General features: G+C 39.3%; 1 protein-coding gene across 31 annotated transcripts in view; it reads left to right on the forward strand.

The window, feature by feature from the left end:
- ERC2 (ELKS/RAB6-interacting/CAST family member 2) overlaps nucleotides 1-19,751 on the forward strand; it is a 525,223-nt gene that overhangs the window by 129,975 nt on the left and 375,497 nt on the right. For all 31 annotated transcript variants that reach the window (XR_014571289.1, XR_014571290.1, XR_014571291.1 and 28 more), the window contains one exon: nucleotides 5,852-6,019. Coding sequence is in view for 24 of the 31 variants with exons in the window: in XM_083795056.1 (XP_083651182.1) it covers nucleotides 5,852-6,019 (168 nt within the window). In the remaining 7 variants the exon portion in view is untranslated. The remainder of the gene's footprint in view (nucleotides 1-5,851; nucleotides 6,020-19,751) is intronic.

Below are 19,751 nucleotides of genomic sequence, written 5' to 3' on the forward strand. Positions count from 1 at the left end.
TTAGTCTTTATACCATGTGCCCTTTTCTCTTTCTTTTGTTTGGTGTTCTAATGTTGAATGAATTATCTTATCATTTTGACTTGCAACATTTTGGCACAGTTTTAGTTGTGCTTTTTTTTTTTTTCCTTATTTTCATAGTAGTTTTACAGTAAGGGCTGCTGATGCCAAATTTTAAGTTTTTAGCATTTTAATGACTTGCAATTTAATGACTTTGTTCCTACAGTGTCCTCTTCATTTCAAATCATTATACATAGATAACTGAGTTGCCCACAAGCAGATAATAAATGTGTAGTAGTGGAACACATTTTCTTGGTATCAGGCTTGCTAAGTAGAACTCCTTCTTCATTATTTTAAAATTCATCACAAGTAAATCTTGATGCCTAAATTGTTGTTCTGGCTGGACTTTTTTACCTCCTTTAATTTCAACCTGCTTGATGGCTTTCTAGGTAAAGATGAGTTCTCTCCAAATAGTCTTTTCTTGTGAGTTCTAATACTACATTTCTAATATTTTTTGAAATTACCTTAAAATTCTAGTAAATATATACATTACATTTTTGTAATGGTTTATCCCCAGCTACTCACCTTGCACATTTTGTTCATGAAATGATAAAATAATAAGTTTAGGTACTTGTTTAAAATATAAAATAAAAAATATAGAGACGGAAGCTGATGCTACCATTCTCATTTAAAATTCAGGTTTTGGAAATAACAAATTTTTTAACTTATAAGATAAACTAAGATGGGGAGAAAAAAGCAGCAACAGCATGAAGTGGAAAACCAGCTATCTCATTTTTTGCAGTGATATTAAAATGTGACCATAATGGAAGAATAAAATCTGGGCAAAACCCTTTAGTAGTCAAGATTATTAATGAATCTCACACTTAAGTCTTTCCATTCTAGTTATTTGTTTTGGTTCTTTTGTTTTGTATAATATTTAGGCTTTTTTTTTTTTTTTTGTATTTGAAATTCTAGGGACTTGAAATGGATTGATCCATTTTTTTTCTGAAATGTATACTTGCTGCTCTGAAAAAATGGGGAAGGAGCTGGTGTTACCTCTCTAGTGGCCACATAAGCAAATGAGGAGGAGATAAGTGGCTTGAAGTGCAGTTCTCTGCCTACCACTTTCTCTCAACATTAATGATACTCAGCAATATTGCAGTTAAAGTACAAAGTTTGCAATATCAGGTAGATAAATAGCATTGCCAACCTTTTAGAGTTGGGCAAGCTAGCATTCTGGGAAGGTGTGCAGCTTGTCTATGGTCAGAGAATGAAACAGACAGCACTTTCTAGAGAATTTGACTTCTCTGATTTTCATAGGTTTTTATTGTGTGTGTAGTAGATCCTTCTTATCTTCTTGACAAGATACTTGCTCTTAAGTGGTATTGTTGTCAAGAAAATTGTTTTGCCCATTTAAACATGGTTAAATTTTAAGCAATCCAGTTATAGTAATTTACAACAAAACTAATACCCTAAAGCAAATCTATTGCTTAAAAATATTGCATAAAGGCTAATATTTTGTTAACTGTATTCTAAGGTCTTTGAGAGGAAGAGGTTTGTTGTATTTCTGTGATACAGAAAGCAGATGAATGAGAAGACTATTAAACATGCCATTGTTTTTTCGCAATACTTCTGATCTTTGATAAATGTCACGTTCTGATGAAATGTTGTCTGTTTTCTTTCACCAGTCCTTTCTTTCTGCTTAAAATTAAGATTTGTAGCAGAAGATATTATTTTTATCATTCATCTCAGAACATTTCAAGGTGGAAAAATATTTATGTAGCTGTCAGCAAACTGGCCTTACTGTACTTGATCTGTTGAACCAGAGATTGTTGATAAATTCTGATACTTAAGTCCTGATTGATGGCAAAGAATAGAACAAAACTCTTCTCACCGTTAACAAACTTAGGTGCTATAAAGCTTTTAATACTTCACGTTTATTCTTGAAATATATGTGTTCTTGATTTAAGTAAAAGGGAAGGCATTAAATGGAGGCCAACTTAGAACATTATTTATTGCACATGCATGCAGAGAATGTTGGAAAGAGTTCCTTTTAATTTTTAATAATATTCACTGCTTACAATCTTATAGGCTTTAATTTTGACTTGCTGTGAAATGGAAAATTATAGAAATGAGAAAACTTTATGGTATCTCTCGTTGGTCTCTATTTGAAAGGACAAAATTGTTATTGCTCACGTGATACGGAAGTTGTCAAAACAAGTCTTAAATTTTTCATGACTAAGAGATATGAAACTTCAGATATCCTTAATAAGAACTTGAAGAAAGCATGTGGAATGATATGCATTTTAAAAAAATTAACTTCTGCTTTGCAATGCTTCCTCCCCCTTTGTTCTTTGGTTAGCAGCCAGATACTTGAAAGAATACTGCTGCGTTTTACAGGTGAGAGTTTTCACTCTAGAATTCAAGTAGTTCTTTTGAGTATTAGAGGCCTCATGTTATCTACAAGAATGAGTATGAAAACCTAGTGATTGTTCAGTATCACTTCAGCAAATTAGAGTTAAGTTGAATTTTAAGAATTGATTAAGCTGAAGTGCACTATAACAATGCTCTCTGTAATTAACATCCATGAGTAACAGCTCTTTACACTATTTGAAGGAAGCATGCAAATTCTAGGTGATCCTGTAAAAGAAATATACAAGAAAAAACAGCATTTCTTGTGGATAGGTCTGGATATGTTATAAAACCTTTCAAAAAAAAAAAAAAAAGCTTGCACAGCATAGACTGTAGAACCTACAGTTAGACTTTTAGTCTACTCTGTGCAGCAAATTCACTTGCATTGCTGTTCTTCCTTCACTTAATTTCTTCACTTGAAAAACCAGTTATCACTTGTCCTATAAGACTAAATTATTATAATTGATAAATCAGCGTAGTTTCATTTAATGGAATTATTGAATTAAAGGTTTAGCCCATTAATTTTAACTTATGCAATATTCAGGGAAAAAGTTCAGATTTTATTTTTTATTTTTTATTTTTGCATGTGTTTTCTTTCTCCCTGTAATGTCAGGTAAGATTTTTGGTATGTAAAAATAATAATGTAAGGAAAATCATAATGGTTTTCTCAAAATGCTAGTATACGAGGAACTGAAATTAAAGGAAGTGATAATCATTGAGAAGAAAGACAAAGGAACTGGGGTTTCAGCTAAGGTGATGAAACAAGACCATTTTGGGCAATATTGAAAAAAAAAAGTGGTGACAGGCAAATTACACGCATGAAATGGGAAGGTCATAATCAGGGGACAGACAGAGTTCTATGAATGCTATAGCACTTAGACTTTTACATTATTTTCATTGTAGTCTTAATAAAGTACGAAAATGTTCTTGCTTTTTTTTTTTTTTGTACTGAGGTCACAAGGTTGTGACTCTTGGTCTTCTGCACCACTTAAGATATAGCAAAGTGAAAATGTATGCACATCTGCTTGAGACAAAATTATTTCAGGCCCTGTTGCATTTTTTTACACACTAATAGCTTATGCAGAACTTCTAGAAAGCAAATATACCCAGGAGTAAAAATTTTTCCTTAAAAGTAATGTGGTTTCTTGTTATGCCTTTGTTATTTTTGATACTTTATTTTTTTAAATTGAAGTTTCATTACATTTTCATCCTTATACTTTATTTTAATAAAACACCAGCCAAAAGCATAATTATTGAACAGATTTTCTTTTTTGAGAGCTATAACACATTTTTAAACTTCTGGCAATTTGTAGGTACTGTAGTCAGAACTAAGGAACAGATTCTGTTTCTGAAACACAAAGAAAATACCTGCAATGAAAATCAACCTTCTTTTGTGTGTGTGTGTGTGTGTGTGTGTGGAGTGGAGGAGGGGGTGGGATGTTGGTTCTTCCTCAGAGTGTGGGTTGTGTCATGGAAAAAAGTGAAAAGAGTTTTAAGGAGAGATTAAGTGTCTGCGATGTTCACATGGGTCTCATATAAAGCATGTGATGTAATTCAGATTGGCTGCAGATCTACTTTTTGTCTTTATATATCGTAGACAGATTTTCCCATTGTTCATTTCATATACATTTCTGTCTCAGTTTCCATACTTGCTTACATGTTCTGGCAACGGATGGAATAAGGTGGTTTGCTTTCAAGAGAAATTCTTCTCTAGCAGTTTCTTAACGGCACTTTTTACATTTTCTTTACATCTGGTTTTTTTTTTTTTTTGTATGCTCCTTTTCTTATTTTGATATTTTCAGATTGTGAAGGTGATTGCTTATAGTGCTAGTATAGATTCTTGATTTTATATGGTAGCTCAGGGGTGGCTGGCCAAATATGTTAACCAGGTAGGCAGACATACTGAGACTTACAGAGAGAAATAAGGAATAAATGTATTGTTTTGCACATCGTTGAAAGAAATAATTTATTGAATTTTTAAGGAAACGCAACGTAGAAAAATGCAACGTAGAACAAACTAGAAATAGTTTGATTAGCAGAAGATATTTCTGGTGACTCTGCCATACAGTATGGAATCTGTGACATATTTTAGTATGTGGATATTTAGGATGTGGTTAAGTAGGATCAACCTGTGGATATACATAATTACGTATGAATATATATGTCCATTCTTTTTTTCATGGAGACTTTTGATTAACCTTCTGTCTAGCCCTTCTAGACTTCTTGCATCTCAATGTCTGTTGGGATGGAATTGAAGTAAGAGAATAGAAAAAGCTGTTCTAGGATTTCTTTGGTCATTTCAGAACTGAAACTTGAATTTTAAAGAAAGTTGTCTAGGCCTTACAGTCATCAAGAAAACTTTCCAAGTAAATGTGGTTTCTCTGAATTATGCAGATGCACTGAGGAGTTTTAGTTCAAATAATCCTCATGAGATGACACATCTGAACTCTTCTGGTGACCAGTGTTATTTCACAGAACTTTAAAAAGAATAGTTATGTGTCACGTAATTCACAATCCTTTAGCATTGCTCTGTATATTGTCCAGTGCTTTGCTTAGATTTGATTTTCTGAATCCACCACACTTTCACATTCTGTGGCCACCCTTTCAAATCAGCATTGTAGAAAGGGAAGAATAATCACAATTCCATGTCATTTACTGATGAACCTCCTGCAGAATTCAGAAGCTCCTTCTTAGCGAATGGATTTCTGCTATTTCCCCTAGGGATACGCTTTTAAAAATATCATAGACCTTTCACTCTGGAACTTTTTTTCGAACATTTTCCCCAGACCTCTCTTAAGCTAATCTCTTTTGCTTGACTTTCCTAGTGCCTGAGAATTCCATGTGAACTGCCAGAGAGTAAAAAAAAAAAGGAGGTGGGGATAGTGGGACAGCAACAAATTTGCGAGAAAAGTAAGGCTAAAGTTCCATTTCCCTGCTTTCCGCTCCTTACTAAGATGCCTGCTTTTCCTCATAGGGCTCCTAAAATCCTTGATTCACTTGGACCAATGATAACTTAAGTCACAAGAATCACACAGTTGGAAGGAATAGGCTATTGGATTCACTTTATACTTTTATGAAAACTTTTTTTCCTATGCATATTTTCTGTCCTGCCAGACTTGCCTCACACAGGATAAATTCCTTTGAACTTAAGTGAGGTCTATGGTGAATTTATAGGCCAAATCATCATGTTTAAGCTTTAAGAGTTTTCTTTTTTAACTTTGACAAGAGCAGGACAATCATTCTTAAGACAGGTTCCTTGAAAATACATTAAACTCACTGGAAGTTTTGACTGTTAAAAGTTCACATCTTAATTCTCTTCCAGAATTTACAGGAGGTGTCTGAGTTGTATTATATTCTGGTCATTCTCACCTTTCAGGTTTCAGGTGCAACTATGAATTGAAAATGAAATTAATGATCTAAACTTTTATTTTTCCCATTACAGATTGACCAACTGAAACAAGAACTCTCAAAAAAAGAATCGGAACTTCTTGCCTTACAAACTAAGCTTGAAACCCTTAGCAATCAGAATTCAGATTGCAAGCAACACATTGAAGTGCTTAAAGAGTCACTTACTGCCAAAGAACAGAGAGCTGCAATACTTCAGACAGAGGTATGGTATCTTCTAATCATAAAATGCAATATAAATATTTAGTTAATTATGTGTGTCAAGCTGATGATATGTTTATTGCAAGCCTATGTAGAGGACAATTTGTTTAAGAATAGTGAAATAATTTTAAATCCTTTAAATGTCAGTCTATTTGATATATATTTTTTGGTAGCACACCAGATCTCATTCTACAATTTATTTTAATAGTACCTATGAGTGCATTTTAAGAGCGTAGTTTTGTCTAATTCTCTTTGTCTTCAATGTGAGGGTGGAGGAAGGTGGGCTGAGCCCTAATGACTTGATTGTTGTGATTTCATTCCCTTTTTTTTTTTAGTTTACTGAGTTTTGCTTGCTCTGCGTGATACTTTTCTACAGTTTCTCTTGCTGCCATCGGCGGGAGGCAGGGAGACTGCTTGCGTGAGGTGCGAGCAGGTGGACGACCTGGTCCGCATGGTGGCGGAGCTCAAGGAGGAGGTGCAGAGGTTGAGGGATATCAGGGAGTGCGAGCGGGAGATAGACTGGTGGAGCGACTCCCTGCAGGACCGGAGGGAGAGGGACCAGGGTGAGACGCCCCAAAGGGGGGTGGACCCCCTGCCCTGTCGCCATCGGGCAGAGGGAGGGGACCTGCGAGTTGAGGAGGAATGGAGACAGGTCCCTGCTCGACCTCGCAGGAGATGCCCTCCCCTTCCGGCACCGCCTTCTCAGGTGCCCTTGAACAATAGGTTTGAGGCCCTGGGGCTCGAGAGACCCGTGGGTGAGGATGAGGTAGGAAGCCTACCCGGGAGGATGCCTGAGGTGAGGAAGTTGACTCCACGCCTCAGGACTGCCTCCACCAAGAAAGAAAGAAGGGTGATTGTTGTGGGCGACTCCCTCCTCAGGGGAACGGAGGGCCCTATTTGTCGGCCTGACCCCACACATAGGGAAGTCTGCTGCCTCCCTGGGGCCAGGGTCAGAGACGTTACCAGGAAGCTTCCAAACCTGGTTCGCCCCTCTGACTATTACCCGCTTTTGATAGTCCAGGCTGGCAGCGATGATGTTGAAAAGAGAAGCCTCAGGGCCATCAAACAGGACTATAGGGGGCTGGGACGATTGGTGGAGGGAGCGGGAGTGCAGGTGGTGTTTTCGTCTATCCCTACGGGGGAAGGGAGAGGCACGGAGAGGACACGGAAAGCTCATGTGGTTAATAGGTGGCTCAGAGGCTGGTGCCAGCATAGAAATTTTGGGTTTTTTCACCATGGGGAGCTTTACTCGGCACCCGGCCTGATGGCCCCAGATGGGTCTCTATCTCCAAGGGGAAAACGGATCCTAGGCCAGGAGCTGGCGGGGCTCATAGAGAGAGCTTTAAACTAGGTAAGAAGGGGGACGGGGCTCAAACAAGGCTTGTTGGAGCTGTGCCGGGGGAAACAATGGCTAGGCCGGGGAAGAAGGCGATGGCCCAGCTGAAGTGCATCTACACTAATGCACGCAGCATGGGTAACAAACAGGAGGAGCTGGAAGCCATTGTGCAGCAGGCAGGCTACGACTTGGTTGCCATCACGGAGACGTGGTGGGACCGCTCCCACGACTGGAGTGCTGCAATGCCTGGCTATCGGCTCTTCAGGAGGGACAGGCAGCACAGAAGGGGTGGTGGCGTGGCTCTCTACATTAGAGAATCTTTTGATGTTGTGGAACTCCAGGCTGGGAATGATAAGGTTGAATCCCTGTGGGTTAGGATCCGTGGGAAGGCCGGCAAGGCTAGCATCCTGGTGGGGGTCTGCTATAGACCGCCGAACCAGGATGAGGAGACGGATGAGGAGTTTTATAGGCAACTGACAGAAGTTGCAAAATCGTCGGCGCTTGTCCTCGTGGGGGACTTCAACTTCCCGGACATATCCTGGAAACACAACACGGCACAGAGAAAGCAGTCTAGGAGGTTTCTGGAGAGCGTGGGAGATAGCTTCCTGACGCAGCTGGTCAGTGAACCTACCAGGGGTGGTGCCCCGCTAGACCTTCTCTTCACAAACAGAGAAGGACTGGTGGGAGATGTGGTGGTCAGAAGCTGTCTGGGGCAGAGTGACCACGAAATGGTAGAGTTCTCTATTCTTGGCGAGGCCAGGAAGGGGACCAGTAAAACTGCTGTCTTGGACTTCCGGAGGGCTGACTTTGAGCTGCTCAGGACGCTGGTTGGCCGAGTCCCTTGGGAGGCGGTTCTGAAGGGCAGAGGAGTCCAGGAAGGCTGGGCGCTCCTCAAGAAGGAAATCGTGATGGCACAGGAGCGGTCCGTCCCCACGTGCCCAAAGATGAGCCGGCGTGGAAGAAGACCGGCCTGGCTCAACAGAGAGTTGCGGCTGGAGCTTAGCAGAAAAAAGAGGGTTTATAATCTTTGGAAAAAAGGGCGGGCCACTGAGGAGGACTACAAGGATGTAGCGAGGCTGTGCAGGGAGAAAATTAGAAAGGCCAAAGCTCATCTGGAGCTCAATCTGGCTACTGCCGTTAAAGACAACAAAAAATCCTTTTACAAATACATCAACGCGAAACGGAGGACTAGGGAGAATCTCCATCCTTTACTGGATGCGAGGGGAAACCTAGTTACTAAGGATGAGGAAAAGGCTGAGGTGCTTAATGCCGCCTTTGCCTCAGTCTTTAGCGGCAATACCGGTTGTTCTCCGGACACCCAGTGCCCTGAGCTGGTGGAAGGGGATGGGGAGCAGGATGTGGCCTTCGCTATCCATGAGGAAATGGTTGGCGACCTGCTACGGAGCTTGGATGTGCGCAAGTCGATGGGGCCGGATGGGATCCACCCAAGGGTACTGAGAGAACTGGCGGAGGAGCTGGCCGAGCCGCTTTCCATCATTTATCGGCAGTCCTGGCTATCGGGGGAGGTCCCGGTTGACTGGCGGCTAGCCAATGTGACGCCCATCTATAAGAAGGGCCGGAGGGCAGACCCGGGGAACTATAGGCCTGTTAGTTTGACCTCAGTGCCAGGGAAGCTCATGGAGCAGATTATCTTGAGGGTCATCACGCGGCACTTGCAGGGCAAGCAGGCGATCAGGCCCAGTCAGCATGGGTTTATGAAAGGCAGGTCCTGCTTGACGAACCTGATCTCCTTCTATGACCAAGTGACGCGCTTGGTGGATGAGGGAAAGGCTGTGGACGTGGTCTACCTTGACCTCAGTAAGGCTTTTGACACCGTTCCCCACAACATTCTCCTCGAGAAACTGGCTGCTCGGGGCTTGGACTGGCGTACGCTTTGTTGGGTTAGAAACTGGCTGGATGGCCGGGCCCAGAGAGTTGTGGTGAATGGAGTCAAATCTGGTTGGAGGCCGGTCACTAGTGGAGTCCCCCAGGGCTCGGTACTGGGGCCGGTCCTCTTTAATATCTTTATTGATGATCTGGATGAGGGCGTCCAGTGCACCCTCAGTAAGTTTGCAGACGACACCAAGCTAAGTGCGTGTGTCGATCTGCTCGAGGGCAGGAAGGCTCTGCAGGAGGATCTGGATAGGCTGGAGCGATGGGCTGAGGTCAACTGCATGAAGTTCAACAAGGCCAAGTGCTGGGTCCTGCACCTGGGCTGCAACAACCCCAAGCAGAGCTACAGGCTGGGAGATGAGTGGCTGGAAAGCTGCCTGGCCGAGAAGGACCTGGGAGTATTGGTGGATAGTCGGCTGAATATGAGCCAGCAGTGTGCTCAGGTGGCCAAGAAGGCCAACGGCATCCTGGCCTGTATAAGAAGCAGTGTGGCCAGCAGGTCGAGGGAAGTGATTGTGCCCCTGTACTCGGCTCTGGTGAGGCCGCACCTCGAGTACTGTGTTCAGTTCTGGGCCCCTCGCTACAGGAAGGACATGGACGTGCTCGAGCGAGTCCAGAGAAGGGCGACCAAGCTGGTGAGGGGTCTGGAGAACAAGTCTTACGAGGAGCGGCTGGGGGAGCTGGGCTTGTTCAGCCTGGAGAAGAGGAGGCTCAGGGGCGACCTCATCGCTCTCTACAGTTACCTGAAAGGAGGCTGTAGAGAGGTGGGGGTTGGTCTATTCTCCCACGTGCCTAGTGACAGGACGAGGGGGAATGGGCTAAAGTTGCGACAGGGGAGTTTTAGGTTGGATGTTAGGAAGTACTTCTTTACCGAAAGGGTTATTAAGCATTGGAACGGGCTGCCCAGGGAGGTGGTGGAGTCACCATCCCTGGAGGTCTTTAAAAGACGTTTAGATGTAGAGCTTAGGGATATGGTTTAGTGGAGTACTTAGTGTTAGGTCGGAGGTTGGACTCGATGATCTTGAGGTCTCTTCCAACCTAGAGAAATCTGTGAATCTGTGAGTGTATTTCTACTGTGAAGGGTGAAGCTACTGATGTATTTTGAAGGGGTCTGTACAAGGGTGCCTGATACTAATCTGTGGTCCTTTCTAATGCAATTTAATTTCTAATTTATTTAAAAACTGTGAATTTAGTCTTTAAACCAGGCCAGTGTGTTAGTTTGCTATCTATCCACAAAATCAGATCATAAAAGTATGTGTAATGGAATATGAGATTGAGATGGTTGTTACACTTAATGGAATGCGTAAATCCACAAATCCAGGGTTAAGAAGGTTGTCAATTTCCTGCAGTGTTTTTTTGTTTTTTGTTTTTTTTTTTTAAGGAAAAAAACCACCAACCAACCAAATAAAACCTTCATAGGCTTGGAGCACACCATACTATTTAGATTGCTTTTTGTTATTGCTTTTTCACTTTATTTTTAGTGTGTGTATCCTTTTCAAGAAACACAAATATCTGTCAAATAAAGTGCAAATATTTTCTATTCAGAGAATTGTATTATTTCAGGTAAATGGGAGTCTTACAGGATGTTTCAGATTTCTGGCTAACAAAGCTTTAGGAGAAAAAAGGAGTTAGCTTAAGCTCATCACTCTCATGGAAGCAGGAAATAAATACTTCTGAGATTCTCATTATCCTTGTGTACTGTGTCTTACTGTCTGTCTGTACATTTGGAAGATACAGGTGAAATCGTGGGATTTCCAACTTCTGTTTAAAAGGCCAGACAGCATACATCTATATATGCGCATATATGTGTATAAAACATTAAAGTAAGCGTAATGAGAACAATGGTAAAAATGCTAGCAACACTGGCAGATTTCAGTCTAGCTTTTGAGTACTAGAGATTGCATATTTTAAATCTTCAGCTGTGCAAATCTGTTTTGCAGGGTTTGTAGTACCTGTCATGCTGCTGACGATAGTGATAAATTCCAGTGGCTCTCCACTAGTTTGATTTCCTAATTCTTTATCAGACAAATATTATTATCCAAGACAGTACAATCTCAGTGCTGGCAGATGGACAGTGGTAAAAAGAGCTCAATATACAATGCTTTCAATGATGGGTTGCTGGGATTGTGTAGTTCTAGTGGAGAACCAGTTGGCTTCTGACATGTATCCATGCTCTATTTCCTGTTTCCTGCATAAGAAGGCAGTTTAGCTTCAACATTTTACATAAAGCAATTGAACTTAAAATGATCCGTAATTGCCTGTTGGTGTGCAGGAGATAATTGTTTGTATTGGGCTTGCTTATTGTTAATCTTTTGGTGAAACTAAGTGAAAAAGTAATGTTAGAATGATTAGAAAAATAGCTTGATACAAGGAATACTATATAATGGCAGAGAGTGAACTCCATTAGTTTTGTCTAATATGTTACTTATGATATAAATGATTATGACGTTTTATACAAATAGTATGAGATTGTTCCAGGTTTTAAGGAAAAAAAATCTGTCAGGGTATAGGATATGAAAGATAGTAGTATAGTTTCCAGTCAGTGTAAGGTATAAGGTCCTGGTTATGATTATTTTCTTTAATTAACCTTTATTTCTGTATAATCCAAATAATTCTGATGACAAGCCTTGTTTTACTTCGGAATTAAATAACACTATAAACTGTGTGGTCACTGGAGATAGGATAGGCTTAAAAACAAAGCAAGCCAAAAATCTCATAAATGTCCTCACAGTACATCTCAGTTCTAGACAGTTAAGGCTGTCTCAGTATTGACTTGTAAATCAGTTGAGCCTGAACTTCTGTGACTGAATCATGAGAAATTTTTTGTATTTCATATGTTTTCTTGTTAGAATTTAGTAATTACAGTACCTCATAGATTGATGAAACTGAAACACTGCAAACTATTTTATATACCCCGTAGAGGTCTAGGTGTTTTCTGTCTTCTGCTTTGTGAGTAGGTTTTACTAATGATTTTATCAGCCAACAGTTTTTTGAGGTTCTTTTCTCTTTTTAAGACTTGTAAAAGAAAATTGGGGAAAGTTGCTTGATAACGTCCACCTCTTATGGGAAGTAATTTTAGTTAAAATTTGCTGAAATCATGTTCATGTAAAAGGGGATTTTGGAAGAGGTGTCAAACACATTAACGTAACTTTTTTTTTTTTTCCTGTGAGATGACATGAAAATGAAGACCTTTCAATAATGGGTTAATAGCAGACTTCATTTTGGGATATGATGCATTTCAAGATGCATTAGAAGAAACATATAACTTGAATTGGAACTTGTTTTATATGTGTACAGGTGTAGCCCTTATTTGAAATGATTTACCAAATAATTTGAATCTAATTGCAGATTTAAAATGGGAAATAACTTCACTTGCCTCAAAACTTCTTCTCTTTATTTTTGGAAAGATAGCATTACAGTGTGTGCTCTCATGTGCAGCCTTTACCTATGAGGCAGAGACTTTAAATGACCTGTATTAAACTTTAAGTTATGTCAGCAATTTACCTGATTTGACACACTTCAATGATGTTTATACTTTGGGCAATAGTAATTGCATCTCATTTTTTATCCATTTAAGTTGCACTGAATGTTTTATTACTTTTATGTACTTTGCTGGATATGTATTGAGTCTCAAATCTCTTGAAAACGTTCTTTATTTTAAATTATACTGGTAGAAATAAGGCACACTCATACCCATGGGTTTCTCAAGGCATGACTTCCCAAGAAAGAATAGCACCTTTGTTTATTATTTTAAGGCCTCAGAGTTGGTGTAGGCATGTCGCAAGCTGCAGAGCTTTTCAGCTAGAAGTTTAAACAGGTAGCTAAAAGTGAAGAGGGGTTTCTGGAATTAAGTAATGCTGGGACTTGCAAAAGATACGTGATTAGCCTGAATTTCACCTCTTTGAATAGATTGAATTAGGTAGTGTTGTAAGAATGGACTTTGAATAAAGAGTGCACAGTAGTATAATCCTTCATTTAATTCATCTAACTAGCCGTTTAATATGAACTGCTTATTTAACCTAGTTAGGAATCTAATTTGAACTAGTTATTCAAACACTTGTGAATAAATCTCCCTAAAAGTGTCAGTCTCTCTCCTTTGACTGTAGGAAGAGCCTGGAGAAATACAGTAATTTTTACTTGCACCTTCGGCGAAAACAAAAAAAGTGCAAACCCTTTCCCATATGAAATGCTCGCAGTAAAAATGGCAGAAAGGGCTGAGGTGAATATATGAAAAATATAAATGGATTTGAACACGTGTCTGTGGGATATTACAAGAGGCAGTTGAAAAATGGCAAGGCAGAATTTATGCAAGACTAGGCACAGACACATAAAACATTCCCACTTAAGATGGCTGCACAGGGGAAGAATGTGGTGAAACCTTTAGACTGGGAATTCTCAGCTTGAGTTTAATCTCTCCGATTAAGTAAAAAGTCTCCAACAATATGCAACAATAAAGATTTTTATAAGGTTTGACGGTAGAGAAGGAGGTGGTTAATTGTGGAAACAGTAGTACGGGAAGTGAATGATTCAGTAACTTCAGAAGTCTTCAAATCACAACTGCTTGCCTTCCTAGTAGACTTTCTTTAAATAAATACAAGTTATTTGGTGTATTTTTTATTGCTTAATGATTTATGCAATAGAAATTGCATAAGGATGAAAGGTTCTGGTATAAATTACATAGAAGGCGAGGGGGAAGGTGTCTTTATTTATTTATTTATTTATTTATTTATTTATTTATTTATTCTTTGAAATCTATGAACTAGAGAAAGGGCCAACTGTTAGTATCTACCTACTCTGAATTTGAAGTAGTAGTATGAAGGAATCAACAGCTCCTTAAAACTGCTTGTCTTATTTCTTGGAACAGTCTTACAGTAGCCTTCAGCCAGCTGTAAGAAATAGGCTCAGATAACCAAACAGAGGATTTGTTATAAATTGCTGTATAACTATGTAAGAATGTTATTTTCTTTCTCTGACAATCATTAAAAACAAATGAGAAATCTGTGTTCAAGTAATTCCATAGATTAGAAAATAAAGATTCTTTAAGGTTGATGTGTATATTGTAACGATGTATTAATTGCATATTTTGAAGATGCTCAGGGTTTCGGCACATTCCTTACCATCCCTCCTTGTCCTTAGGGAGTTTTTCTGGTTAAAAGTGATTGCCAGAATGTCTCTTCCTCACAAACTATTACTTTACAACTTCCAGACTGGTTATGTGGTTTATTGGAGAGAGATTCTGTTAAACTGTGGGCATCGTATAGACACGTGCTGGAGCCCTGAGCAGCACAAAAGCTGGACAGCAGCCTGAATTTGTAGATGGCTGCATCTGCTCCTGTAGCCAAAGTACCTGTTTATCACCATATAGATGAAAAGAGAAAGAACACATCTTTAACATAAACTTAAGAAGGCACCTCACTAAAAATTATTTCATAGGGCCATAGCCCATTCACTGGATGCCCAAACTTTGAGGCACAGTGTTAGCTAAGAGACGGTTGAAAACAGGCTCTTTGAGCTGCTTGCACTTTTTCTTATTTGGGGTGGAAATTCCTACTTTCTTCCCTTATTTCTTTTGCCTACTTACTTGCCTTTCATATCTTTTGACTGGTCGGTGGGCCAACATCTTGCAATAAAAATTAAATATTTTTTTTTCCATTGTGCATTTCAGTTAGAAAATTCATGCCTTCAGACTGCATTTTCCTGTTACTGAGATGTTTTGTGAAATATATGAAAATGAATAATTTTATCATGAGAGACAGAAATGATCTAGAATTACAACTCTGAGAGCATCCTGTGCAAACTAAATGTGATGCAGCAAGACAGGAAATTTCAGAATGGTGTAGATCTAGTAAAACTTTTCCAAACTCCCTTTATACCTACTGTTAGTTTTATGGTGAGTCTTTTTGGTAACCGTTTCACAACAATCAACTTCATATAACTCAACAGTGTGTTTTCTTCAGTACTTATAAATATCCTATCTTTCAAAAGGAGCTTCTACATTTCCACATATCATTCGGCTGTGTGTGAGTAGATGAGGAATAAAAATACTATTCTACCATCTGAGCACTCTCTGAGACCCGGTTTTGAAGCTGAGTAAACTAGTACCTAGAATGTTTTATGGTGGTAACCCGGCACTGACTCCAGGCATAGCAGGTTTAGCTCTCTGCAATGTAGAATTAGGAAAAGATGGTGTCTGCTTAGAGCAACTGAATCTTGTGTCTCTAGTTGTCAGGTCTTACTTATCTGAAGGAAGGACAATGGGTTCTAGCAGCAGATGAGGCAGCAGTGCAGGGAGGTATGGAGGCGAGTGGCAGCCCTCCAGCAGGTGGAAACCATTACGGCAGGAATTCTGTACTGTACAAGCTATTGTTTGTAGTTCCCGGATGAGTAAAGTTAATAATGTTTTGGCCTGCATTAAGCCACACTCCTTTCTTTCTGCATGCCTAAGTCTTCTATTTGGAGAATAGGTTTTGTTAATTGTCACTGTAGAATTTTATGCTGTCCTAAACCAAGCTCATGATCTGCCTTGAAGGGCTTCTTTTCAGAGGTAAAAGTAACCATCAAGGGTCAGTTCTAATCCTGAGCTAAAGTATTGGTAGATGAAGTGTCGGTTCCCTGCCTAAACAGGATTACTTTGTAATCACCTTGTAGTAATTAAATCAGTAAATCCTATATTAAAATAAATCTTCATTCGGTTCCTATTTACTTCATAAAAAGCGTTTATTATTTAGCTTAATAATGGTACTGTAAGGCTACCTTCTGATTTTGGATACGGTAACTGCATATGATGCAATAACATGTGACTGGAGGTCATATTGCCTGATCCTCCTGCTCAGGCAGGGCTACCTGTGGTCCCTAGGACTATGTCCAGGTGGCTTTTGAGTATCTCCAAGGATGGAGACTCTACAACCTCTCTGGGCAACCTGTTTCAGTACTCAGTCACCCTAAAAAAGAGTATTTCCTTGTATTCAGAAGAACCCCTTGTGGTTCAGTGTGTGCTCACTGCTTCTTGTCTTGGCACTGGGCACTGCAGAGAAGAGCATGGCTTCATCCTCTTTACACCTTCCCTTCAGGTATTTGTACACATTGATAAGATCTCCCCTGAGCCTTCTCTTCTGTAGACTAAACAGTCCCAGAGCTCTCATATGAGATGCTTCAATCCCTTAATTAATCTCTTAATCCTTTTATGGCCCCTCGCTGGACTCTATCCAATATGTCCCTGTCTGGTTTTTTTTTTTTTTTTTTTTTTTTGGTACTGAGAAGCCCAGAACTGGCCACTATACTCCAGGTGTGGCCTCACTAGGAGGTGAACCATTACAGGCTCATGGTCAAGTGTCAGCCCAGCAGGACCCTGAGCCCCTTTTCTGCAAAGCTACTTTTGGTGGAGGTGGAACCAGCACATACTGGTGCACGTGGTTTTTCCTCCCAAGGTGCAGGACTGGGCACTTTTGTTTGCTGAACTGCGTGAGGTTCTTATCAGCCCTTTTCTCCAGCCTGTCTAGGTGCCTGTGAAAGGCAGCATAGGCATATCACTTAGAAATCTGTTGGTATGTATTATTGTTACGTGCAGTTCAAGTGTCCCTGGAAGTTCATTAGTTCTATTTTTGTTGTTGTTGAATTGTATCAGTGTTTGTTATTCAGTAAAATACATTTGTTTTATTGTTTCAAGTCTGGAATTTTCATGATGTCAGCAAAATTGACTCGGAAAATTACTTCAAGTATAGTTTAAACTTGAGCTCATAATGAGTTTGTTTCAATGGTGAGAGATGAAGTGCAAGCAGAGAGATAATGATACTTAGGCTCTGCAGAATGTCAACTACTATTGAAAAGCATGACTAGTATATCTATTTACTAAGTTGATCTACATATATTTACTATAACAGATCATCAGAAATAAGGGGACATCTTGATTTTTCTGAGTATAGCTAATGATATTTGGGCAATGGCAAGTGGAACGGATTTCAGATACAATGGTGTTTTGTCACATGTTGAGAGAAAATTTAAAACCAACAGTAAATAAGCTGAATCTAGATCAAAACATGATGTACTTTTTGTTCAGTGTTTCTGTTATCTTAGTGATGTCAGTGTTTTCTTATAGTTTTATTTGAGTTAAAAAGCTATCATTTGAAGTTTTTATTGACAGCTGAAACAAAAAGATATAATCCTGTAAAGCAATAACTATCATGGTGGCCAGAGTTGGGAGGTCTGAAAGTGGTTTATTGCCATTAGGAGAAAAGTTTGGAGTCAGTCCTTAGAAGGTTCACCACCTGTGCTATGTGCGTTTAATTTTGTTCCATTTTAAGTGTATATATGGTAATAGTGCCAAACTATGCAAACTTTTCCTACCCTAATGTATATAGCCTTTGTTTTGATTCTGTCTTTATTAATGATGTGAAAACCCAGAGGTCAGATAAAAATGAGCCAAGGTCGGGCTACTTCTGCTACAGAACACTGAAAATGTCACTGTATTCCACAGAGAATTGAGAAAAGGAAGAATATTAGACTTGCTGAGATTTTCTTCACCATTGTGGAAAAGCTAGATATGTTAACTTTTAAAATGAAGCCTTTTGCTGCTACTGAAGTGGGAAAGAGATTCAACAGCAAAAATCCTTTTTGATTTAAAGAGATGAGGCTATCATTTGTATACTTCAAGAAGTGGAAGATAGTACAGTGTTATACTATATTTGCCTTTTATCAGCAATTGGTACTTAACTACTGCTCTCATCAGGAAAAAAGCCTGATGTAAGTTGATGCAAATACATTCACCATTGTAGCTCAGTGGAGAAAAATATTAATTTCATATCCAATTGTGACACAAACGTAGCACTTTAGTGTATCATTGCTTTAGATAGCATGTGCGTAAGCTGGCAGGTGTGCTGTGTGAAGGTTAATGAACTGACACCTGTAAATGTCTACAAAGAAATTTTGTAAACTAAGCATAGTCTTGTCAATGGACAAAGATAGGTGAAGTCTGAGCGTACAGTATTTATACAGAAAACAATAAAAATTAAGAGGAAAGGTGATTATGGTAGATATTTATTGCAATCTGTTTTTACTTTTAAACAAATCTTTATAGAGAAGGGCTGTGAAATGATTGACTTCTTGGCAGTTCTTTGCATAAAGAGCAAATAAATGCAGACAGGACAGAATACTTGGAGCAAAGCTGCAATCCCTTAGTTTTACTTTGTTACAATGCTGATATTTGATATCACTTGAAATGTAAATCTGTTTTTAATTTTGCAATAATAATAGTATAACTAAGGTTATTTCACTCTCATGCTTGTATTTTTCCAACAGTTTTACTTTGAAATTGTATTTTTCTATTGTTTCGTGATTTTTCTTGTTTCAAATCAGGCTGGGCCAGATAATTCAGCATGGTCTCTTTGCTGTACTGCCAGTGTATTGTTCTGGTAAATTTGTCTTTCATGCAAAGGAAAGATCAACTGCTGTAAAAAGCACTATTCTAGAGGCTTATGTACCATTTACTCTCTCTGTCACTGAAGCTGTTCACAGCTTTCTTGACTTGACGGAGTGTTGTGTATTTCAAATTAAGTTTTATCTCGAGTGGAATTTGCCAGTTGTTTCACTTTTTATGCAGTTTTCACATTCTGTGGGCCCCTGTGACAGCTTAGAATGTGAGAGAGGAGCATAGTGGCAAGGCAATAAATTGAAAGAGTTGAACTAAAAGAGCTCTTAGGTTAGCAATCTGCTATATTTAAATAGCTGTCTTTCTGAAGTAGATTTGGTACTTTACAGCTCTACTATAGCAAGTCACAGTAGTTAGGTTGTGTAGCCTTAAGGCTTCAGTAACTAAAAATCCTTGTGGACTGGCTGGCACAGACATGTGGGAGCAATCATTGTAGTTTCCAGTTGTTGCACGGAGGAGTTGGTGTTGTGCACGGTAAGCCATGAAAATAGCAGTCTCGCACTTGAAAAGAAGCTGGACTAAACAACTACTATGCATGATAGCACCTAATTAAATAAGGATATTAGCATCCTTAGAGCAATTTTCTTATAGATCTGTAGTTAATAAGAAGGCTGGGAATTTAATTAAGATGCAAGATGTTCTTAAAGGCAGAATGCTAATTAGCATTTGTTGGACTTGACTACATAAAAAGCGATTGTAACAAAGTTGTGAAATCATCTGTCTCCTTTGAAAAATGTTTGGTTTAGCTCTTTGGTCAACGGTCAAGTGGTTAATGATATTTGTGAACTCTTGAGTCAGCTGACTGTTGCACTTGATGCATTGTTGCATCAGTGGGAGACGTCACTTCCAATTTGTTTGATTCTTTGATTCTTTTCCAGTGATAATTTTAATGTTGTGGCATTGTAATTTAAATTTTAGCTCTTCCCACAAATCCTTTGCATTTGCAGTTCCCCTACAGAATCATCTACCTTTTCACTGCTATAGCAAGAGTTGCATTATTTCTATGCAATAATTACTAATGTAGTAATACTTTTTTTTAAAGATACACCATTTTGTGCCATTAAGTAACTTGAATCTGCACAA

The sequence above is a fragment of the Anser anser genome, assembly GCF_964211835.1.
Source record: "Anser anser genome assembly, chromosome: 12".
Lineage (NCBI taxonomy): Eukaryota > Metazoa > Chordata > Aves > Anseriformes > Anatidae > Anser > Anser anser.